Source organism: Megalops cyprinoides, chromosome 17 (genome assembly GCF_013368585.1).
Source record: "Megalops cyprinoides isolate fMegCyp1 chromosome 17, fMegCyp1.pri, whole genome shotgun sequence".
Classification (NCBI taxonomy): domain Eukaryota; kingdom Metazoa; phylum Chordata; class Actinopteri; order Elopiformes; family Megalopidae; genus Megalops; species Megalops cyprinoides.
The window spans coordinates 9,363,638-9,389,123 of NC_050599.1; the positions used below are offsets into that span (position 1 = coordinate 9,363,638).

Sequence of the window (25,486 nt, forward strand, 5' to 3'; positions counted from 1 at the left end):
AAATTATTTTCGTACGAACGAAATGGTACTGATCATGCCTGGTACACGCTTATGTGCCAGTGGAAAGGTGGAGACGCCCTGCGGGGTGCACTCATTCGCCTTTTCCTGTCTTTCAGATGTGGAGGAGAAGGAAGAGAGCAGTGCCGAGTCGGTCCGGACGGAGGTAAGGAGGCCCTGATTTTGCTGTGCTGTGCTGTGCGCCCCCCCCCCCCCCCCGTCCCACTCCATGCTGCGACATCCCCCTGCACTTTCGCTCGGCCAACGCATCACACGCTGGTTTCTTGGGTTGCGTTCCACTGCAGCGTCTAACTGAGACACCTGTGTGGCAGCGGTCAATAGCACTGACACCCTTCAGTTACAGAAATGCCCTTCACTAACTGACTTTGCTGCTTGCTGTTCCTTCGTGGGTGTCTTCTCTGAGTTAACTGAACATCCAAGTGGGCCACTGTCTCTGGTGCAGTTCGCAAGCGTTCAGACTCAGAGAACAGAACTGAGACTATTGCAGCACCACCAGTTTCAATACAGACAGATGGAACCTTGGCTTCGGAGTTCAATTAACTCAGCAAACGGAGAGCTGACATATGTTTGGTTGTCAGGTAAAATGCCCCTGTTACATGAATCTGAGAATAACATTGTGATGTGCTTATTGTTTTAAGAGCACCATGTTAACTAAAGGCAGACAGACTAACTGACTGATTGATTGATTTATTGATTGACATTTTGCAACTTGAAGGGTGCCAGTTCTTACCTGCTGTTTCTGGATCACTCCCACTTGATCGGTTCTCATATGAGAGTGCTTTGAGGCTAACACATTGGCATCACTTGCATTATTTTCTGAGGCTTGGATTGCAGCTTCCTGGTTTTGATGTCTCTGCTCAGCCAGCGTGCTCTCTTTGTGTTGATGCTTCAGCCTGCTCCTGTGATACGTCATTCAAGAGATGAGATGAGATGCACAGAGCTTGAATGCAAATTGTCCAAGTGAATGCAGATCTATCAGTTTTATTCTGTTGCGATCTGCTGATCGTAAATTTCGTGACAGAATGCTCGCTTTTGATCCAGTCAGAAGAGTCTAGTGTGATCACATGACTCTTTCTTTCTTGGCCAACCACATCCTGTTTTATATGACTCCTCCCCTATTGGCTCCAGGGTTTTTGCCTTTTTTTCCCTTTTATTGAATGTTTGCATTTTCATTAAAAAAAAATTGCATTCATTTTTACTTTTGTACGTTGTTGCTTGGTCCAGACAGGTCATTTTTATGGGATTCTGTGACCCCAGAATGGCTATAATACTTCTGTGGTATTTTATTTTGTTATTCTATTAATTTGGTAACAAACTGCTGTCACTGTAAATGGCGTGTGTGCAGTTTGTGTCTGTTCAAGTTTGTTTGAACAGCCATGCCTGCTTCCTTCTGATGTTCTCCAGTTCCTCTGTTGTTTGTGTGACATTGGTCCTGTGTTCTCTACCCAAGTTTCACTGTAGCCTTTTAGGCCCAGATTCAGTCTCACCACAGTGCACTACGTCCCTGATACTAAGAGATGGATTTAAGTACTTTTGATCATCACACTTACACAGAGTACTTTCCTCGTAATACTGATACTTCATGACTTCAGCAGTTGCTCCGATTAGTGAGAAATACCGTTGAAGTACAGAGACATTGTAATAAGACTTAAAGTTATGAGTAAAGGTTCGGGACAGAGTGCATTTTCATAAGAATGAATCTGGCCCACAGACAGTGGCATAATAATTCTTTATCATTTGTGTCATTGGCTTTGGATCTGGCCAATCATGTTACAATGATCACTACCCTTGTGAATGTTATTGGTCACTAAATCAAGTTACCCAATATGACTCTGTGTAGCTTTTGTTGTGTCATAGTGACTGAAAGCTGTCAGGCTTTTGTGTAAACAGATGTTTTCTGGTTTTAAGCACTAATCTTAATCAATGCCCATATTGAAAGTGCTGTCTGATTAAATATGGTAAGCATACTAGTATATTGCATTAATCTACATTGAGAAAAATGAAATTGTTCAGCAGATACGAGACGTTTGTTTGTTTTTTAAATTAATTCTAATATGGTAATCTTTTAATTTCCTATGGAAATTCTACCATTGTTGACTCTCAGTTAATATTAAACCAGTATTAGTTTATTGGGATGTAGGTTAACCATGTTGGCCATACTGTTTACCATGGGCCCTATAGCTGACAGAGCAGAGAGGTTGGGTTAATAGAATACAGCAAAAGATAAAAAGAGAAGATGCTTGATAACCAGTCTGATTTGAACAATGTGCTCTTTGTGTGTACTCTCAGCCCCCAGTGGAAACTTTGCCTAAATGACCTTTGTTGTTTGTTACATAGGTATAAAGGGGGCCTGTAACCTCAAATGGCGTCTGCCGATTGCTAGTACTTTGTTCAAATTCAAGTAGTAACCGCTTTGCTAAGATGGTTTTTTCTGCTTCGTTTTTTGTGGCGCCGTGTTCACGTCAGTTTTGGTTACTGCAGTCAGTGCTGTTTTGTTACATAGACATTGAATGGCATCTGTCACAATAGCTTGGGTAGGCTTTTACGTGACACTTTAGCTGCAAATATGCCCCCGTTCACATCAAGTGATGTGAAGGTTTTTTCAGAATGACCTACCCCATAGTTGTGGTTTATGCTACAGAGTGTGTGTAGCATGTTTCCAGCAGAGATGTTGTTTTAACAAAGCGTCGCCGGGGTAGTTTCTGGTTGAGCAATTCAAAGAACTTCTTGTCCTCTTGCACCTGTTGGCCCCCCTTGCAGAATGATCTGCATTGTTTTCAGACAGAGTGGCTCAGATGAGTGCTTTGCCTTTTTAGCATTCCCAGTACCCTAAAGCTGACCTTATAAAGCCTGTATTAACCTTGACCGAAGGGGTCTTTTATTTACCAAGGCGTAATCCACTCCACCTAATGAATCCATGGCCTGGCCCTAGGCCGTGAGGGTTCGCTTCCATTCGATACCTGATTAGGAAATGATTACTAAGAAGCTGATGAATGCAGTCGCATGCCATAGTGCTGTTTTTGACCTTTGCTTTCTCAGCTGTCTGTGTGGGGGGGGGAGGGGCCCGGATCTGCAGGTAGGAGGGGAGAAGTCTGGGTAGGCACCCGCTGCAACTGCCCAAGCTGAACGTGAGTTGGTCCTTCACTTGTGAACACTACAGAAACACTTAAGTCTGGCAGGCACTCCTGCCCTCTTCAGATCTCACTGCTCTTGCTATCATTAGAATCCCACCCCCCCACCTCCAGAGGCTGGCTCAAGTGTTAAAAAATGACTTCTAAAATTAACTGTCATTCTACACGTGCGGCAGTGGTATAAAGGCAAAGAAATCTACGTAAAAAGAGAAGAATAACATTCATAAACCACAGAAGAGGCCCACTGCTTTTTATCAATTATATAGGTTCTCTCACACACACACATACACACACACACACACTGCCAATTCTGTAGGGAGTATGTCTCACAGCCAAAGAAAATGGCCTCTGTTTTATATTGTTTTGACGATATCCAGTTCCATCAGCATAAAGTCTTAATATAAACAGTGGACTAGCTGGTGGGGGAGCCACAAAGCACTTACTCCTCATATAGCGTATATATACTGACTGAAAAGCTTAAATCCACAGGTTTGGACATCACAAGAACATGTAAAGCAAACACAGACAATGGACAGGGTCCCCCTTCGAGTGGTCTCGGACTGCCGAGAGACTGAATCGTTGCCTAAGATGTCGGCAAGGACATTTTTTTTCTTCTCCACTCTCCTCAAGTTCAAGTTCAAGTTCCTCCTCACAAAAGCATCCTTTCAGCTCGACAGTGGTCTGGCGCATTCCATAAATGGTACCGAATGGTATATAAATTGGAAATATCAAATACACTTGGTTTTTTTTTTTCTCTTTCACGCGGAAGGCGACCGCGTGAGCGCTCAGGGAACACATCAGATGGCAGAGGTAGCCAGGGCCCGCTAGGCGCTCGGAGTGAGTAGTAGGCTGGCGTGCCCATGGGAAGGCCGCCCAGGAATCCCGTCTCTCGAGGTTGGCCGGAGCCACCAGCACCCGCCCACGCACCCGTTAGCCCCACTTTTTTTCGCGGTGGAACCCCCTCGTAAAGAGGCGATGTTCCCATCCTGCACTTTTCAGACCCACTCCCCCCCCACCCCACTTCCTCCCACTATCATCATTTTGGGGAAAAAAAAGAAAAAAAAAACAGTGAAAAAAAAAAAGACTCAGCAGTTTAATTCCTTCTGTTTTCCCGTGTTCTCTTTATCCCTTTGAGCAGGGAGAACGAGCCAGGCTCCGTGGGGGACTGGGCTGGGAAATCAGCCTACGTCAGAGGCCCATGCAGAGAATAACCTTCCAGGCCGGCGACCCTTATTACATTAGCAAGAGGAAGCGGGATGAGTGGCTGGCCAAATGGAAGATGGAGGTGAGTACTTGGCTCAACACGGTGCTGCAGAGAGAGGCAGGGCAGGGCTACCAGTCAAACAGTAGGGCAGGCAACAGGGGGGAGAGCGCAGTCCCAAAGAGACAGCACCCCACACGTTCAAAGCCAAGTGTATTTGATGGATCTGTTAATATCTCATGAAGGTACCATTTATTTCATGGGTAACATTCGCTGTGTCTGTTGCTGAGCAGGATTTTTTTTTTCCCCTTCCTTCGTTCACGTTCCTTTGAGGATCAGGGTTTCCATATTTGGTTTCTGTTTGCCGTTTACAGTTGTTGACGTTTTGAATTTTGTCACTTTACTGTTTGCAAGGGGAGGGCATATTCCCTTGCCAAACGCTTGTTGACAAGTGGTTGTGGAGCACGGTCGTAATGTATAGCCATATGCACGGTTTCCTTGCCATGACTCAATGGCGGTTTGAGCCAAAAATAACAAACTCTGTCACACAGGAAAATGGCTGCGAAAGCTATTGACTGTACTGTATGATGTCATCTTTGTGCAAAACCTCTGTAATAAGTTGTGTGTGTAAAATGGCAAAATCATGTTAGTGGGTGATGTAAAATGTCAGTGGTTTCCAAATTTCCCTCACAAGCGCTGCACAGAGCCAGAGAGGTGGAAATTTGGAAACGGTTTTTGGTTCATTTAAGTTTTTTGGAGATTTCGCCAGGAACAGAAGAGGAATCCATTCAGAAGCGTTCATGCGTTGTGGATAGGAGAAAGTTTAGTGACGTTCACTCATTTAGCCCATTCAGGCTTACCATTTTGCCTGTAATTTAAAGTGGAGCCAGCACTGTGTCATGTTAACGCCATGGGTCCTGGTGCTAATCCACACACTGCAGACAGATGCAGTGTAAAACACTCAGCATCTTTTAAGTCTAACTGGACTGTGCTTTTTTCTTAACTTAAAGTTTTTTTAATCTTATTTTATTGCATAAATCTAAGTTAAAACACAAAGCTTCCCAAAATTTTTAAACCGAGGAGCCACCTACTGAAATAAGTGAGTGACCCCCTCTACATGTAGACTAGCATAAGGTCAGCTATGGAAAAAATGAAGATTTTTCAGTATTAAACTCTATGTACAGTAAACCAGCCAGTGCTGTGTTTTGATGAGTTGTGAATGTGTAGTGGACTGGCCCAGGAGTCTCACCTGGAAGGAAGGATATAGTGCTCCAGCACAGATTCAGAGTCTTGTCCTCATCACCAACAACTACTGAGCTCTGGAGACCCAGTCTAGTCGTGTCAGGTCAGAGGTCTGACTAGGGGCATGTAGGTTGACTTCTTATATAGTACATGCGTGCAGCATCAGTGAATGGTCTATATGAGGTTTGTATGTGTGTGATGACCAGCAAACTTCATGATTAGTCAGCAGTCCCCATTCCTGTGTATGGGGGCCTTGATGGTCTTTTCCTTTGGTCCGTCTTGATTTATTGGTGGTTCCTTCTGACGAATCATCTTCTTCTGTTTTGTCACCTTATGGACTGTCATGCCACAACAAATGTGGAGGGGGCCTAATACAGTGTGGATTTTAGCACATGCAGATCGCAGCCTGCCTTAACTCCTACCATGACCCAGAGTTTGGTCATCAGAGTCATCAGAGGCTGTGGGTGGGATCTGTGGAAGACCTTTGTCTAAAGCCGTCTCATCTCAAGGGATTGTTTTACGTGTGAACCTGGGTGTTTTAGCTCCGAGTGAGCAGGGTCGGTCATGGATGGTGTGTGGTGGACTGAGAGGGTGATCAAGGGGAAAAGAACCTCTGAGCTGATTCAGACACATCTGCAGTGAACCTTAGACCCAGGAGCATGCAGCCAGTGCAGTGGGGGATTTTCATAAACAGCGCTTTGTCCCACAAGCCTTTCAACTGTCGCTTAGCGATGCTTGACCTGGTAAAATCTGTAAAAACAACCACCGCCTGGCTACAGGAAAGTGAGTCAAGTGGCCGTGCCCTGACAGACATACAGCATGACATCAGCATGATCTAACTTTTAAACCAATGAACAATACTGCAGGTGGATGAGTTCTGTATGGAGTTCAGATCCATGTCTAAAACGGTGCGCGCAAGATCACAGTTATGATTGCTACTTAATATGTAGTGCTACTGTCATGGTTCAGATGTCAGAGGTAAACTCGTCTGGCTTCTAAGCAGTCCATGCAGTAAAGGTGATTGCAGTTGAGATGTGGTTGCCATTGAGTTTGGTACCATAGGAAAGCATAGCTGTTAGTAGTAGGGCTTGTACCTGAATCCCAGTTGGGGAAGTCCTTGTTTATTTTGTCACATATGAAACTTTTGAGTTCATTGTTGAATGAACTCAAACGCTGAAAGGAACAAAAAAGTAAAAGGAACAAAAAAGAATCCTGCATGCTTAATTTATTCATTCAGCGGTAGACTGTTAAGGAGAATGCACATTGTAATGAAAGTAGTGTCTCACTCATGTTTTCACTATTATGACAAATTATGCGCCAGTGCTACTCACTTTACCTATTGTCACTAAGACAGTTTCAGAATGTCTGTATAGGCATGGCACGATGGTGAAACGGACGTCTTCTCAAAACTGCTTTTGATTTCAGCGTGCTGAGCAAGTTTGGGTTTGATCCTTGAGAAGGCCATTTGAAGCACTTTGTTGGGCCACCTCAAAGTCTACTTTACCTTGTGAATCAATTCATCATGAGTATAAATTCTTCTCCGCAGCGTGACCCCGCGCCCGGCAAACGTGAACCCTGTTCGATTCTTGCTAAAATCAGGCTTATTTTCTTGCTTTTTCCTAAATTAGCTCGAAGGTCCGGGACGCTGACTGACGGAGCACTGTAAAGCCGTCCTACTTTACAGTCCGCACAGGTTCTGTTGTGTTTAAAAGCTAATTAGTCAGAGGCAGCTTTTCTTCCCGAGTCCTCCCCCACCCGGCACGTGTGTCATGTCGCACACTGAGTGACCCACGTTTTTTCATCAATACTTAATTACAGGACAGGGTCACAGAGGCCATAGGCCAGATCTCTCTGAAGTGTGCTGCCATGGAAGTGCTCATCATCCCTTTCTGGGTGCCCCTGTAGTGTACAGTCAGGCAGACTTGTCGTGCATTGATGTTCAGTGACTACGGTGGTACCATTGGTTTGGTGTCTGTCTTTTAGAGGCAGTGAGATGTCTTTCAGGTGCCATCAGAGAGAGTGATGCTTTTGCAGCTTTGCAATCCACTCAGTTCTTAGCAGAATGGACAACTTCCTTTTAAAAAAAAAATTAGTAAAAAATAAGTAAGTAATGTGATGCTGGTTTGATCATTTTAAGGAAGCTGTATGATTACAAGTGAGTTTTTTTTTACTCATCTTAATCTGTCGCCTTCAGTGCAGATGTTTACCTCTAATCAACGCACAGAGACTTTTGTCCTTAGCTTTGAATAAGCCTTTCCAGAGCATCTCACTTCACTCACCATGAGCTTTGTGGCAAACATGAACATCATGGCGCCACTTTAGATTTCAGTGGCCTTGAATAGGGGCCACTGTTTGTTCTGCAATTTATGAGGAAGTAATAACAAAGTAATAACAAATTCGAGGAGCAAATGTGTGATGTCATTGTTTTGTCCCCGTACTGTCGCTATACTTACTGTATGCACTTTTGTACGTCGCTTTGGATAAAAGCGTCTGCTAAATAAATAAATGTAAATATAAATGTAAATACTGAACCCTGAAATACCCGATATTCTTAAGGTTTATGATGTTGTGCTATACACTGAGGTCAATCTCTTAATTTCATGGTAAACTGGTACGATTTAATATATATGTGAATACAAAGACATTTGTTGTATGAAGGTGTATCGTATTAGTTGCCCTATAGGCTGTAATTGTACAAATCTGATAGTACTGTGTCCTCAAACAGACCTTGCTCTCAGCTGAGAACTGTCTCATTGTGGAACTGTACACATCCTGTCCCCGTACTGTCGCTATACTTACTGTATGCACTTTTGTAAGTCGCTTTGGATAAAAGCGTCTGCTAAATAAATAAATGTAAATGTAAATATGTAAAGATTATTATAGAAAAAAATAGGGGTGTATTTTGGGGACTGATGATTCAGTTTGACTTGATTGTGTGTGTTCTTATAGTTACAATACATTATTGGCATTTAGCAGACGCTGTTATCTGGAGCGACTTACATAGGTTACAGAGTGGAATAGTTTTTACCAATCATGAGTTTACACCACACCATAGAATTCCCCAAATGCAACTCTCAAAAAATGTCCAACAGAGTATCTCTGCCGTACTGAAAATGGAAATGAATAAGATGAATACAGACTCAAATGTCATGCCAAAGCTCACTCATACATGCATGTGGCGATGAATAATTGTTTCTCTGTTTACGGTGAGGAAGAACATAATTTTGCTGTCAAAGTAACATCAGCTTGCATAATGACACTTTTCAGGGGGGGAATTCTACATTCCAAGCATTCTCTGTCAAAGACAGAAGATCTGGTAGAAACCCTTCATAGCCTACAGCAAACGTTCCATGGAATCTTTGACTGAGGTTAGAGATTTTCTTTTCCCCATCATGGATGTGTCATAAGGGATACCTTTAACCTCCTTTGGCATAAAGGGGCTTCAGATTTTGGCAGAAAGTTAATACATCTGCTACAGCATTTAGGTTTCTGTGATACTTGGATGAAACTAAAGGGTTAAGGAATGGAAACAGATCTCTTTTTTTTTGCTTTTTGACTTGCAGCCATTGAAATTTGACACTCCTCTCGCTGTTGAGAGGTCTGTCTAAAATGTGATTAAGAAGTGGTTTTAGCACGCTACCAGCACTTTCGAAAACTCCATTTCCGCCAGCTAGCTCGCAGCAGATGGGCCGTTTGCTTTGAAAAGATAAGATCTGGATTCGAGAAAACGGTCATTCTAAAATGGCCCCTCTTGTAACCTAGCTGCGATTTGAAGAACGTTTGACTCCGTGTGCAGCAAATATGTTGGTGTGCATAAGCACACCACAGAGCCGTGGTTAATGTGGGTGCCTTTCCACAAATTCACTCACTCTACGATGGCTCCCTTCATATTGTCACTGGGCCCTCTGTCCATGGTTGGCATAGTGCTACTTGCAATCAGGAATGTGCAGTTTTGCATTTTGCTTTTCTTTTTTTTGCCTTTCCTTTAATCTATGTGGCAACATACAGATGGAATGAGCCCCACACCCAAAAAGCAGTGCCACACTTGTCACCTTCATCTCTCGTTAGAATTGGTCATGCAGTCCAATAACAGACATAATTTACATTTCCGTTCAGTTCATCTTATTAGTTAACACTCCTGATAAATAAATGAATCAGTATGCTGTTAATCTACAAAAGGAAGGGCAGATGCTATCAGAATGACGTCACTGGGCCCAAAACGGAAGCTAATTAACTACAGTACTGTACGTGAAACCTGATTAGCTTTAATAAGGTATTGTGAAATTTTTGAGTAAGAGCCCTTGTAATCTACTCTAGAGATGAGGAATTGACAAGAACAGTACGAGGTAAGACACATTAAAGAAAATCAATGAGCGGGGGATTAAGACGCGGAAAGCTTTTTTTCCTCGTTTATTCCCTTTTTTCTCTCTTTATTTTAAAGCTATCGGCCATTGATGAAAGCAAGTTCAAGTGAGACGAGACTCATGTTAGGGGCATTAGCGCTAATGCTCTGAAAAGATCCTGTCTTATCCTTGCCGCCCGTGTGGACTGTAAAATAATGCAGCTTTTGAATTGACCCTGGTCTGAGAGATCGCTTTGATTGTGGACTTGGAAAGTGTCTTTTTGTTTTGTGGTGGCCTATTTAGCAACAGTGCAAAATTCCTGCGGCTCAATCCATGTTATGCTACTGGAAAGTGAGAAGCAGGCTGCTTCCTCCCAAGTGGAGAGGTCAGTGAAAAAAAACAGAGGAAGAGAGTCAAGTTTGTGTACGTTGACATGGGAATAAACAACGTCAAAGCTGATAAGTTATTCTGACACTGAGTTTCATTATTGATCGCACCTTGATTGAACCGTGATGCAACACCGGGTGGAGAGGGCAATCCCCCCAGGCAAGCAGTGACACCACTCAAGACCCAGAGCAAAGTGGAGTGTAAAACGAGAGAATACACTGAGTAAAATGCAGGGTTGAGGTGGGGACCAGAACAAGCTGCATGCCGTCACAATTTAGGGACCGCTGCAAGCGTGGCTGAAAGTCGTAACTGTTGCTGAATATGACAGGACAGAGCCTGGACTGTTGCTGTTGAATTTTCTTGTTTAATGCAAAGCTGTTCCTTCATGCACATACCACTGGATGGAGGGTGTGACCTAGTGGTTAGGGAACTGAGCTTGTAACCAGAAGGTTACAGATTTAAACCCTCAATGGGATACTTGTGCTGTTGAGTGCCTCGGTAACGACTCTGTACGGGCAGTATACAGTCGATGGAAAATATGTAAAAACAGTAACTATGTCAGTGTCCCTGAAGGAGGACTTGTGTCATGGAAATTAATAACGCTACTGCAATTATCACATATCATTCTGTTTTGTCAGATTAATTTATATTTGGGGGCTGAATACAGAATTCAATATTCTGAAAGTGTCATTTCTTCATTTCCCTTTTTGCTTTTGCTTTTGGGTGTATCTCACTGGAGTCTGTGGTCTGAGTTTCAGAATTAGAGGGTATTTCGGTAATTGTGTGCAAGTGACAAGCAAAGAAAAGTGTCAAGAAGATGTTCCAGCCCCCATGTCCCAGGTGAAAAGACCCTGTATACAGTAAACATGATAGACAGCCTCTGATAGACAGTGTTCAATCTGGAGTGAGGATACAGCTGTCGGTGTGTCGGTGATGTATTCATGGTGTACTTCTGTGCATAGAATAGATATGTTTCTATTTATCTCCCTCTCTTTCTCTCTCTCTCTCTCTCTACATATATATATACATCTATGCTGTACACGTACTACTGTATTACTGTATAGTATTTTCTGTAGGAAGACCAGAGAACCATTTTTTTTCATTTTGTGGTTCCATTGTAAGGCGCACAATGTGTGAGCCTTTCCCTCTCTCCAGCATCAGCATGCTCCAGTCTGGAATCCATTAGGACTCTAATTATTGGCATAGTTGCCTAGAGATCTGCAGAGAATCAAAATGGTTGACAAGTAGAGTGAGAAAGCGCATCTCTCGCAGTTTCAAGCTCGCCTCTCTGCAGGCAGATCTGAACAACGAACGAAAGGCTAAGCACAATGACATGGATGTGAGGGTCGCAACGGATCAGCCAGTGTGCCTAGCTGTGGCCATCTTATCGTCAGTACTGGCATGTCTGTCAGTGATGTGCAGTATCCCAGCAAATGTAAACCATTGTTACTTTCACCTGCGCCACAGTAAATTAAAATTCCATTAATTCAATAATTTTAACTGTAAATTTAATGTTTCAATTTAAATAAACATGTTATGATAGTAAGATCTACATCCTCACCCTCAGATCAGATATCTAACTGGGGTAGTCCAGTTTGCACAGAACAACCTTTAACAATTGTGCTTCGCAAATAACTATGTGAAAACCAGTAATGTGAATGACTAAATTCTTCAACCTTGCAGAGAGTTCATGGCAACATGTGTCGTGTAATGTCATTTGTATCCATAGGTAAACCATGTGGAATCCTGCATTTGGTCACTGTTATCTGGAACGCTTATACTGTTATTTGTTATTTCTGACACGTTGATTTCATTCCTGTTAAGTATTTGTGTAGCGCTTCACCTCATTGGAGGAAAGGTCACTGTGGCCTATCTGTGTCAGATTAGGTGTAAGAGATTATATGTCCACAGAGCAGAGATAAGAGAGCTTTAATTGGAACAAGATTTAGGGGCATTACCCCACTCAGACACCAGGTTAAAGCGAAGGAATTCGCAGGGACCTGACAGTGTGTTATTTGGGTCGCTCTTTATGTTTGGCTAATTTTAGTTATTAGCTTAAATATTCAAGCTGTATTTCAGATGTCCACTCCTGAGAGTGCAAAAGACTTGAGACAGTGATGAATGAGGAACAGATTTTTTTTTTTTTCACACAAAAGAATTGCAACCAGCTGTTCGCAACTCACTGTCCACAAATATATACTGTGGAATGAAGACATTTCATAGAGAGTGTGTGTGTGTGTGTACAAAAAAAAATCACTCCTTGGGATCAATGGCCTCCTTGAAAGAGTGAAGTTTGCAGCGGAAGTCAGGTGATCTGGATTGTCCAGGGATTAGTACCCTCAGAAACTGAGGTTTAGCAGGACCTGGACCCACCATGGGACAGAGTGATGAAACAGCCTCTCTCAGGAACTCTGCACTTGATATGACAGGTCTTTAGGGAAAGAGTCCTCCCCCCCTTAGTGGCATAATTATCCCAGTAAATCAAAATGGATTTGAATGGTTATTGGATGTGGCTTTCAGCGCAAGTGAAGTTTTCAAAGGAGGGGTGGTTGGCATGGTCAGAAACGATGAATAAGAACTGTCTGTCAATTTCACTGTTACGTTCGAGTATCAAAAACATGTTACCATCTGCACTCATCAGCACTCCTTATATGTAGTTAGTGGGCCCTGTATACAAGGTAAAATGTCCACCAGCTACAGAAAATGTGATCTGGAAAATGTGCCCCTCTGCTTTGGTATAAAGTGACGAAATTGTTAAGAAGTTAAGAAATTGGTGACCAATAACTAGCCAATGGTATGAAGGGAAAAAAAGAAATGACATTTGGAAGTGACACACTGGATGATGTGAAATGAGTTGTGAGGGACACGTAATTCTGTTCTGAGATGAGCATATGTTCTCCCTATTACCTCATCTGCTTAACAGGAAGGTCTTTCTCATATCACAAGTGAACTTTAATTTCAGGGCTGTTCCGGACAGCACTTAATCTATGACACTAACTCTGTAAGTTGCATTTTTGTTTTCTCTTGAATGGAAGGATTTGAAAGGCGTCTTGAGGAGGAGGGGTGTTCACTTCATGAGAAAGTAAATCTCAGGGAAAGCTTTTTGTAGGAATTTATTCATCAGCCTTGTAAGGGCCCGTAAATTTAGTGCAAGGTTGTTACATACATTTAAGTACCGTACAGTACAGTACAGTAAGTATTGTTTAGGGGTTTCCTCCAAAAAATATAGCACTTAATTTGGTGTTTCAATTAAAAAATGCATGTCCAGACATCATTTTGAAGTGACCTAGTGATATTTTTAATATGGCAGTGTTTAATGTGTTTTTAATGTGGCAGAAGCTGTATTTACAGATTGCTGAATTGCAGATTTACCATGCAAAGTAAATATGCTCATTTCTTTATCAGTGATATCAGTGATTTTTTTTCCGTGATTGTTTTTTTTTTTTTTTTTGCATACAATCAAGCGTTCCCTTGTATGTCAATTTTCTTCAGGGCAGAAATAATATTTATAGTTCTGGTGCTTTTTGAAGAGCCTGGATTCGATTTTTGGGAACAATACTGTGCCAAGCGTCACATATGCTTTAGATGTGAGCTTTGCTCCTCAAAGGACTGTGGAGAAACACTTTTCAGAAGAGAAACATTCCGACTGAGCGTGTTCTCCACCAGATACGCCAGAATGAGTTGTTTGCATTGTTTCAGTGTTCACATTTATTTTTGACTGGGGTGCAATGCCTGCAAGAATCCAAGGAGGTGTTGGTTGGCTAATTAAAGAGATTGTTGTTTCCGGTAAACAGGGTCTTGTTTTGCAGCAACATGCCCCTTTTTTTCCCTGGATATGTATTCCAATTAATTTGATATCCGGATGTTCTATGGCTCCAAAGATCAAGTATTCAAATGATCAAGTTATATGTTTTTATTTTCCCTCAACCTTTATCCCCCAATGAGTCAAACTGCAAAGAGATCTGCATTTACTAACTCTTTCAGGCAGGAAATTAAACGAATCAATACATTGTCTGTTATGCAGGTACTTTGGCTCTTCCTCATGAATACTGATGAGAAAGAGTAAAACTCTGGAGTTTGGAGAATACATACACACACACACACACACACACACACACACACACACATATATACATATATACACTTTCATAATTATTTGTTGATTAAGTACTGATCTGAGTAATCAATTGGTGATCTCAGGATTGTACGTTAATAGTTGAGTCCCTAGCTTGTACCTTGTTAAACAGTCTGTTGCCACAGGAGAGAGACCAGGGACATGTTTATATTCTGCTGGCTTCTCCAGCATAGGCCTCTGGAGAGACCATTAGTGGCGCTTTGGCAGAAATGGCTTCGCATTGTGGGCCGGAAGAGCAGAACTCTGTCCTGGGCTGAGAGACAGGGCCCTTTGAGATTGCGGTAGCTCGAGGACAAAGCGGTTCACATGAACCTTCTTTTCCTCGTCGCTTCGCCTTTTTTCCCCCATTATTATTCACGGAGGGCAGCATTGACTATTGTTCTCGGTGTGGAAAGCCAAGTGACAGAAATATGCACGTGTGGATTTATGTGGCTGAGGGTTACCATGGGGGCAGAGAGACAGCAGAGTGTGGCCTTACACTGGGCCGAGTCCTGTGTGAGCAAAGGCTGATGGGAATGTTAGCTTGCTGTAGTCCTGTGAATTTGATGTCCTGTGTATTTATACTGACATATTTTTGCAGAAAAAACATATATTGTTGGACTTCAAATGATTTCATTTCATTTTTTTTTAAATAAGAAAAAAAATCATTGTGACATTAGTGAAATACAGAGCCCTTGGTTTTGTCTGCTCTCTTTGTAATGTCGTGGGGCAGCCCCATTTGAACTTGAATGGACTTGAATGAACTTCTTAGCCTTGCATGATAGAATCTTGAGACACTTTTTCAGGAAGGATTTCCAAAGAACTTCCCTTAAAGTAGGTGTGTAGCAGGTGCATGTGTTAACTTTGCTGTTGCAATACCTGGATACATTTTTTTTGTCCTTGAGACCAACAGAGGGTGTGATAGGCCTCCAGCTGAATGCTGTTTTGAGGGCCTCAGAATGTGAGAAATGTAAGAAATTCCCCTTTGCCCTCTTGTTTTACATTTGCATGTGAATTTGAATATGAACTTGAACAACTCAGTGAAACGCAGAAACATTGTGTTATTTTGTGTCAGACAAGTGCTTTCCCACTTCCACAGTGTAATTTTTCTGTTTTTGGTGCTATACATCTAGATTTATGCTTTCTTTGAGGTGGATATTCTTCATAGTGAGACCTTAGCTGACTCTTTACGGGTTTTGCTTGAGAAATGCAGAGCTCATCTACACATAGTGTATGTAATTCATGCTGATATATGATATGATTGTTATTATACCGTACTGTGTGTTTAAATGGTGCTTTTCATTTGCAAATCTAATGTTTCAGTAAAAAAAAACAAAAAAAATCTTTCCAGCGGTCAGTGGAGAAAGTCTCCGTAGACATACGTACAAGATCGTTTTCTCCGACACAACAAAAGTCGCATTGTGTCCCGGCTGAGAGATGACAGAAGGCCGGCTGGGTGGGAAGCAGAAGGTATCGCTCGAGACGAACCTCTCGCTGCTCTCGCGGGGCGGCGCTGATCTGGAGTCAGCGAGTGCTTCTGCCGGAGCGGGGCCGGGGCGGGCTGTCCTCAGCTCACCCGGGCTGGGCCGACGGCACGCAGGAGGCCTGCAGACTCGGCCAGGGGTGCGGTGGCTCCTCTCCAGCCGTCCTGTCCAATCTGAGCCTGGAACGCTGCACCAGAGCGCTCCTCTCCCCTGCAGGATGTGACTGGAGCCCTGATTACTAACACATGTGCATCGGCGCACAGGTAAAACCCTGACCCCAGCACGCCCCCTTGTGGCCGGTAAGGAAACTGCTGCCGGCGTGAGACAAACACTCAATTGATAAGTATCAGCAGAGAAAGGGAAGTGGGGGGAGGGGGAGGAGAGGGGGAGCGAGGGAGAAGTTCAGTGTCTTTTCAGACTACAGTCTGTGTATGGCGTTCAGTTGAGGGGGGTTTTGCTGGTGCATTCTGCTTTGTTACGCTGTGTATTGACGAAACACCGTCATTGAAATTCATGCCTTTATTTATCCCGTCTTGGTGAATTTGTATTCCTTCAGTCCATTAAAAAATTAAAAAATTTCAAAAAAATGGGCAGAACTTCTAAATTGATATTCACACCTCACACATCACAAAGCATCTGTCACTGTTTTGTACACCACATATGTTTGAGTACACTGGTTGCACCGCACTGACCGATATATTCAGGCTTATGCTACCCATTGCTGCTAGATTCATGCTTTGTGCTGAGTGTTGTTGACCAACAGCAGGAGATGTTGTGGACCACAGGAATCTGTTGCGGAAGGTATTTGTGTGTGTAAGCATAGTGTTCTACTATACATTTCTGCTTTCTTTTATAAATGGCTGGCTCGTCCTGCACCACTCCTGCCTGAGCTTAGCGAAGAGGTCTTTAATGGCTGGGCACCATCCTGAGATGGTCTGAACGCTGGTCTGGAAACAGTTATTGGAGGGGATGGCAATCCGGTGAAAGGCTCCTGAGAGAAGGGGGTGGGAGGGGTAACTACATGGTGGATTTAACAGCACGCGGAAACGAGTGGTTCTGGCTGGGTCTCTCCCTCTCTCATTCAGATGGTACTGGCCAGTCACATGTGTGCGTACACACACACACAGACACTCACATACGCGCACACACACACACACACACACACAGGTACATGCACACATTTATATATATACACACATACACACACACTTACACACATACTCTCTCGCTCTCTCTCTCTCTCTCTCACTGTACACACACTTAGGCAAACATTTTCCTCGCTGATGGCCTAGAGACAGCTGTCAGGTGTTAAGTGCTTGGTGTTCCCTCTGAGAGTAGCTGGGGGGGGTAGCGTCCTGAGATACGTGCAGGTGAACCTGTTTTTTCATGCCACTGGCCAAAGATCTGGGGGATGGGTCCACATTTCACACAGCTGGGGGAGGGGTTTACTGGCCCATAGTTCTTTTTCCTTTTTCACCACATTAAGACACATAGGCGAATGTCCCATTTTGATCATTTTTAGGTAAACTGTCAAACCTCTGCTTCAGGTGTAAATCATGTTCATCTGGATTTTGATTCAGTGCTTAATGGGTGCAGTTACCTGGGGCAACCCATAGAGCCTGCACGGTTTTTGGCATACCATTTCCACTTATATGGTTTGAAGTAAGTTCAGGTTAAGCTGGCCGTTAACCTGAGCACACAGAATACTAGTGTCGCAGGAGCTGGATGCCGATTGGATGTCTCGCTGAGGAGGGGGCTGTGTGCTCATTTCCTGCAAGGCCCCAGGGGCAACTCGCGTGTTCCCAGCAGCCCTCAGTAAATAAACACGGCACTGGCTCTGATTGGGCTCTCTGTCAGCTTGGAGCAGACAACCCCCTCCACTCCCCCCCGCCCCTTGCCCCCAGATGGTCCCGCCTTACCAAGGCTGGGCTTGCACCTTCCCCCTAGGTGTGCACGGGCCCTGACCCTCACACCTCTCCTCAGGGTGACAACCACAGCGATTACCTAACCTCTGAACCCCAGGCTAGCTGAAGGAGCTTGTCATGGTCTTGGCAGTGGCAATCTGTACCACCTATGTCCTCCACAGACTCAGAGCCCTGGGAGAGGGTGAATCCTGTGGGACGTTGCTTTTGGAGGAGAAGGAAGTTTTTCTTGCTTTGCGTTGATTGGTTGGTAACAGCAGTTTATTTGGTGTTTGTTAGTTCTTTATGACTCATAGAATGAGTAGTGAGAAGTGAGTTGTGAGGGCCATATTCCCTACTTCCTGACCCTATATTAATCTTTACCCCACTCATTTGGCATTCTGGTCAGCACTCCCTTCTCTCTCTCTCTCTCTCTCTCTCTCTCTCTCTCTCTCCCCCCCCCCCCATTCAGTCTTTTTTTCATTCATTTTTTTTAACATTTCCTGTAAATGAATAACATTCCTTGCCCAGCTCTGGCTAACAGGCTCTACTAATAGACCTGTAGGTGGGGGATGGAGGTAACCGTGAGGCAACCTCACCGATCTGTCCTTTTCCTGTGACAGAGTGGAACGGCCTTTGCTGTGCTGTGACCCTGCTGTCCCATGGTGCATGTTTGTGCGCACACGTGTGTCTGTGTGTGTGTGTATGTGTGTGCGTGTATGTGTGTGTGTGCATGAGTGTGTGTCTGTGTGTGTGCATGTGTTAGCATGAGTGTGTGAATGTGTGTGCCTGTGTGTGTGTGTGTGTGTGTGTGTGTGTGTGTGTATGTGTGTGCGTGTATGTGTGTGTGTGCATGAGTGTGTGTATGTGTGCGTCTGTGTGTGTGCATGTGTTAGCATGAGTGTGTGAATGTGTGTGCCTGTGTGTGTGTGTGTGTGTGTGTGTGTGTATGTGTGTGCGTGTATGTGTGTGCCTGTGTGTGTGTGTGTGTGATGGTGGGAAGCAAACAGGCTGGTCCTCTCAGTGTCAGTGACTGGTCAGCCAGTCACCGCACATGTTTTTACTCACCCAGCCTGTATTTTTGTCAAAAGGTGTCATAGTGGGCAGGGATCTGGGCTCATAATGGAATGGTTGCAGGTTCAAAACCCAGGAGGGGCACTGCTGTTCTGTCCCTCAGAGAGGCCTTTTACCTCAGCGAATATGTGAAATGTGAACTCAGTATGTTTCCTTGAATAAGAGGAAATCAAGAATTAAGAAAACAAATTATAGCAGTAATGGGGGGGGGGGTCATTCAATCCATTTTCTCCTAAACTTTGAACAATTTGAAAGAAACGTGATTTTTTTTCTTTACGTATTCTTACCCAATGTAAAAAAAAAAGCCAGCGACCAATGAAACCAACCAGATTTTTGTGTAAGAATTTTAAAAACTGTAGCCAAACAGTTGTTCAAAACCATTAGTGCAGAGTAAAGACAAAGCAGTGTAATGGTAAGACTGAATGCCCCCCATGGCGGCCATGTTAATGGTTTGCTGTTGCAGTCGTGCTTGTTAAAATGCCGCACTTACCGAGAGCCCCCTCTGCCTGGTTTTTACTGCCATTTTTAAGGAGGTATACGGTGAAATTCATGCACAAACAGTGTTCCCTACGACCATGTTAACGCAGTTAATGCAAGGAAGCACTTGATTAGGATGCATATGTAAGGCTCAACAGTGACTGTGAGCTGGGCTTCTTGAACACATTTGGGAACCTGGTTGTTTTGACATGTTTTTTGAATTTCAGAATACTTTATACCAAGTCCCCGGCAAAAGAAAGAATTTTTATGTTTATATGTAGCGTGAAAGTAGTTGTAGCGCAGTTTGAAACACAAACCTCACCGCCATGTTGTCTCTTCTTATGTAACACACTTTAAAACTTTGTTGTGCAATATTGGCTCAGGATATTCTGGAGGTCTTTAGCATTTCAAGAGAAACTGGTTCAAAATGTTAAATGAAGCTTGCACCGCTAGATAAGACCCTCTCTCCCACTTCCCAGAGGAGAAGGAATGGAGGAGGGAAGGAATCTCTGTTCAGTCGGGGGGGGGTGGAAAAGGCACTGGGACAATGGGTAGCATTCAGCAATTTGTATGCATCACAAGTTCTGCACAGTGCTTGTATTTCTCTTGACCAGTTGGTTACTGTAGCAAGCGTAATTTTGATATGACATGTCAGTTTCCTTCCGAAGGTTGAATATCAGTAATGCATATCCGTATGTAAAATGGTGTATCACGTTTGCAATTTTGATGTCTTTACTATAGTTTGTTGATTTTTTTTATGGGGTACCAGTACATTTTTTGAAAGAGAAATCCAAATCTTGAATAATAACAATAATAATGGTAATAACAATGGTTATTATCTTTGAACTGAAATAACGTACCTATAATTGTTGGGTTATTATTGGCGTGTTGTGCAAGATTGAAGTTGTTCTGGTGGAGGGTGACAGGGAGGCCTTATGTGGGATAATTTTGTTTTAATGCCCTTATTATTTTTATTATCTTGCATCCCCATCAAGACAATATTTCTTTTTTTATTTTTTTACACTCATTCAAATGGGTTTCTGGTGTTTTTTTTGTTTGTTAATCAAATGAATTTTCCTTTTCATTTCGTTCATTGCAGTGTCAGAAATTGTTCCCAAATTAATATGAAGAAGAGAACACTTCAGTGTTCCATAATGAACTGTCACCATGGAAACGGGAGCAGGGCCTACCGTATCTGCAGCTCTGAAGCCTGAACCCCCCTGCCAGCACAGGGGGCTGAGAGGAGTCATAAATGTGTCTAAAGGGGAAAAATATTGCCAAATTAGCAGGACATGCGGGGTCTAGCCCAGGATAAAGGAGTGTGACAGACCAGGGAAACGCTCTGTGTCCAACATTCGTTTCTTTGTTTACACACACAGGGGATTTTCACACCGGCACTGTTGTAACAGAGAAAGCAGAGACCCTCTTCTATAAATAGCTCCTGTTTTTAGCCATGGCAGCAGCTGTAAAACCTGAAAAATAGCCAGATGAATCTATTTGCAATGCATTTGTCTCAGATTTTTTTTCTTAAATCCCTGTCATTTTTTTAAAATTTGTTTTGCACTCCTCATACAGTCTGAAAAAAAAGAAAACAACTGACCATGAATATGATTTTCACAGAAATGGCATACGTTGCAGTGTGCAGCATTGCCTTTTTAATGTCGTTGGGAGTCATCTACTGTAAAGGCGGCGTTTTGCATTGTGGTGGTACCTTGGAAGGGCAGTTTAACGTAGGTGGAAATCCTGCTCTGAGTCTCGCGGAGATGAGAACACTTCTCTTTTATGTGCCTGTGTTACAGTCTACTCCTCGCGCCCACCCCCCAGCCCCCACCCCCTCCCCCTCCCCCAGCTATGGAAATGAACCTTGTGCTATAGATATGAGGGTGAAGACGAGGTTTGCAGCAAATTTCCAGCCTGCATGTAGACAGCCTCCTGGCTCCCTGCCAACGCTTGCAAGTCCTCTCTAGCCAACCAGAATCCCTGTCGGCGATCACCTGACCCTGAATTCCCAGACAAAGAAATTTTCAGCGTTTTTTTTTTTTCCTTTTTTTTTTTTTAAGCAAGCTCCTTTACCCCAAGAGAGGGGGCAAAAAAAAATTTAAACCCCACACTGGATTTAAAGTTGCCTGCACGAGGGTTTATGGGTATGTTCACTGCATTATTTGTTTAATAACACAGTGTTGTGTGCGTTTGTGTTTAGCCCAGGCTACAGCAAGGAGAATATGCTGACTTAAGGTATTTCTGGAGAGTTTACGCAGAGCATCTGCTGTGAGCGGCTTAAAGGGAAACCGTCACTTTAAATAGAAAAGGGAAAACGGCAGCTTTCTGACCGGTCGAGGAAAGTACTTTTAAAGGGAAACAAGCTGGTGAAGGGAGACATGTTTGCAAGAGAGGGCTGTGCTTTTTTTTTACACAGAGAAATGTCACTTTTCTGTTTCACAGCGTTGCCGGGGGAATCACTTAATACTTTCATCTTTGCAGTAATGTTTAATTAGTCCAAATGCCTGTGATTGCACATTTGGAATGTATGCGGTGTGGCAGATTTCTGCAAGGATACTTTTCCAGGAGTTTCGGTTTGAGTTTTGAACGTGGATTTAAATCACTGAAATAAGATGTGTGAGAGGGAAAGAAAGAAGTGATTTAAGGAAGACCGGGCTTGTAAATACAAGGCGAAAGTTAATCTTGAGGGCCTCAAGCCTTGAACTTGAAGTTGTAAATGTTTTGTAACTGCATGACGGTGGTGTAGGTACAAAACTGGCTTTTATGACTGGTCAAAGAGAACAGATTTGTGTGACTTTGCAGTTCTGACTTTATGTTTGGTTGGAAACAATTTTTTTGAAGAGCTGGAGGTTGAAAATGCTTGTTTATGTATGTGAAGCTGAAACTAAAATGCATGACAAATTCACAAAGGACTTTAGTGATGAACGCTTAGACAATATGAAGTGAGGGAAAACAGTTTTCAGATAACTGCTGAACTGGAAAAGAACACAGCTTTGCAGGGAGTTTTGGAGGGGTTAATCTGCCTCTGTCCTCCCTTGCACAATACAGGGAAATGTTTACAACTCCCAAAGAAAACTTTCAACTTCAGGAAATCAAGATTACTGCTGCACTCAACATATTTTCCTTCTCAAGTTCATTTCAGCAGCTTGATTTGCATTCAGCCTATACAGTAAGTCAAGTTTCCGAAATCTATGTTGTACATGCACAGAAAAAAATTATATACATACATATATATATATATATTAAGGGAAAGGTTAATGAGTTTGTTATAATCACATTACTTCTCCCTGTATTCTGTCAAGTGAAAACCCAATGAGTTTCAGTCTGTGTGCTTAGCTTGGTGTGAAGGAGCATCCCTTGTTGTAAGCTGTATCGAGTTAATTGGATAGAACAGTGATTATAGCCAAACATTGTTGTAGATGTTTGTCCTATTGTCGGCCTCACAGTTTTTGTTTAAAAAAAGGAGGGGGGGGGGTGGTTCCTTCCCCCAAAGCAGGGTCATCAGGGACATTCCAGATTGAAGTTGGTGTAATAGTCCACAGTCAGAACAAGGGCAGGTTTTCACCAGATGCCAGTTTGTATTCTCTTCCAAGTTTCATTTTCCTTTTTAACACCTGCACCAATGTCACTACTGTAATCAGTAAAAACATAACCCTGTGGTCAGCGTTTCCTCTTGTTGCATCTTTAGTTTACTACTTCATGCATGAAATAATTATATTATATAATAAATGCATACAACAAAAGAAAAACAGAATAGAACTGAATAAATGGAAGGCTTAATTCACCACAATAATGAAAGTAATCAACATCTGCATGTGTCACTTAAGTCTAAATTACACTGTTTAGAAATTACACATATTTGTTTGCTAATAATTGCACTTACTGTATTGTGCAGTATTTGTTACTGAGTGTGAAACATTTCCAGTGACAAATAATCAAGCTTTTTGTTTGCTGATAGATATGATTTTATGCAATTGGGTTTTAAGGAATTAGATATGTTTTTACTTGCTGCAGGATCTCTCTGGGAGTCTCTCATGATAGCCCCATAGTTCCTGGTCCTATGGCACCAAGCAGAAAAGCAGCTATTCTAGAGAGACAGAAGAGGTCTGACGGACGCAATTACATGAAATGTAAGGACATACTAGACCGCCACATTTCAATCACATTTAAAGCAAATCTTAAATTAACCTGTATATATCTGTTTGTGAAATACAGGAGAAGCTGGTAATCACAGCTCAAGGCTGCTTGTTCGCTGTGGCCCTCCATAAACAGCAATATGGCCACCGCCAAGGAAATGGTGTAGAAGTATAAGGCTGTAGTGATGAATGTTTTATTCATATTTGATTCATCCACAGAATCACATATTGATTTTTCTTTGCCAAATCAATCCATTCAGCTGTTGAAAGAATGGGGAGATGGACTAGAGGGAGCAGGGATTATTGTGTGGAAGGTCGTTTCCAATAAAGAACCCACTTGTATTTTTGCAGTAATGTGGAAAAATGCAGCCCATGGATGTTGAGCCAAACTCAGAAATTGTGACATTTTTAAGGCCACCAGGAATGGGAGGCTATTATTATAGGAAATTGTATGCAACTTTACAGCCCTTAAAAAGCAAATCAAATCAGCAGTGCCCATGATTTTATGTATGTACTTATCTTATTATACATCTATGCACAAATACATAGAGTATAGTGTGCATCTTAAAGCAGATACTTCTGCTACCATCTCCCTACCTCTGTCTGTCTTACTCATGTTTTATGGCCTGTGTGGATCAGTAAGAGAGATAGTGAGTTTATGGGAGGAAACCTTTCTCCCAGAGATGGAGATTCCCTCTATAACATGTTAATTTCACAACCAGAGCGGACCTTATGGTGTCATCTTCGTCTATCACCTGGAATTTGCCCTGGAAGGTCTGGCCCCAGTCAGTGTCTCCCCAGACTGGGGTAATTAGGCCAGCAGGAGACCTCATTGGCACGATGGTCATTTCAAGTCAATCCCTTGAGTCATGTGATCTGATCCCCTAACACCATGCCTCCCCCCCCAGGCCCCTGAGCAGAGACTTGGCCCTCCACAACCCTCCCATCCCTCTCAAGAGGTCTCACTGTGGAGAAACGAGCTGATCTGAGCATTGTCACTGTGGAGAGGCCAGGTCCAGATTTAGCCTAACCGCTACACAGCTTCCTCATTCAAGTTCAACAACAAAATTAGACAGGCGCTGGGGTTTTCTTTTTGGATACTGGCCCATCATCACAAGGTCAGAAGTCACTCACTGTGATAGAAAGAAAAAGTGGGAGACACAGAAATATAAAGACATCTTAAATTGGTTTCTCAAAGTTAAGCAAAAAGGATGATTGTCCCCTATACCCCATGTCAATGTCTGTAAAACATCTGTACACACTGCGATTGTGTACAGAGGGGTAAATTATGCCCCCTTTAACTTTTAAAAGTATTGTAGATGTACCTGTAATTGATATATAACTGAGCCGCTCATTCATAATGCGCTCATTTCTCCGTTCCTGATCCCTGTGTCAGTGGCACCGAATACCCTGGTAGGTTCACATATGGCCGCTGGTCTGCCTTTAACCCACTCAGACGAAATCACCCGTAGTTCTCAGTGACCTGCAGCTCCCCCTCCTTTCAGAGCAATCTGCCTTTGTCCAGGGGAACAATGAGGCCAGAGCCCGCGCAGACAATACCTGTGAGGTCAGGGGGAGGTCATGACCATTAGGTGATGGACGCCTTGTCATGGGCTCAATGACGCAGAATACCAGACATTCTGTTGATAGCGTCAAAGGCAGGTTTGTGTGTGTGTGTGTGTGTGTGTGTGTGTGTGTGTGTGTGTATGTGTGACCAACTGCCACAGCGAGTATCAGTAGTTGAACAAAGTGATAATGCTATCATTGGAGTGTGATTTGCTCTTTATTACATCAAACATCATTCATTTGGTAGCTGCAGTTTTGCCTTTGTTGTTCCATTTGTTTTCATTATTCTTATTATTTTTGGTACTTTGTTTTGTCATTCTTATTGACTCAAGCAACAGTTTTGACAGGTGTTGTAATGGGTTTTTAAGTAATGTGTAGTGTAATAATGCAAATTAAGATTTTGTGAAGAGCA

At 43.0% G+C, this 25,486-nt stretch overlaps 1 protein-coding gene across 6 annotated transcripts in view; it reads left to right on the forward strand.

Annotated features, from left to right (window-relative positions):
• Positions 1-25,486, forward strand: part of LOC118791804 (DNA (cytosine-5)-methyltransferase 3A) — a 158,733-nt gene that overhangs the window by 93,066 nt on the left and 40,181 nt on the right. For 3 of the 6 annotated variants that reach the window (XM_036549255.1, XM_036549257.1, XM_036549259.1), the window contains 2 exons: positions 117-163; positions 4,285-4,434. In XM_036549255.1, the coding sequence (XP_036405148.1) occupies positions 117-163; positions 4,285-4,434 (197 nt within the window). Of the gene's footprint in view, positions 1-116; positions 164-4,284; positions 4,435-23,469; positions 23,503-25,486 lie in introns of those variants that run through there. The other 3 variants (XM_036549256.1, XM_036549258.1, XM_036549260.1) reach the window with 3 other exon arrangements.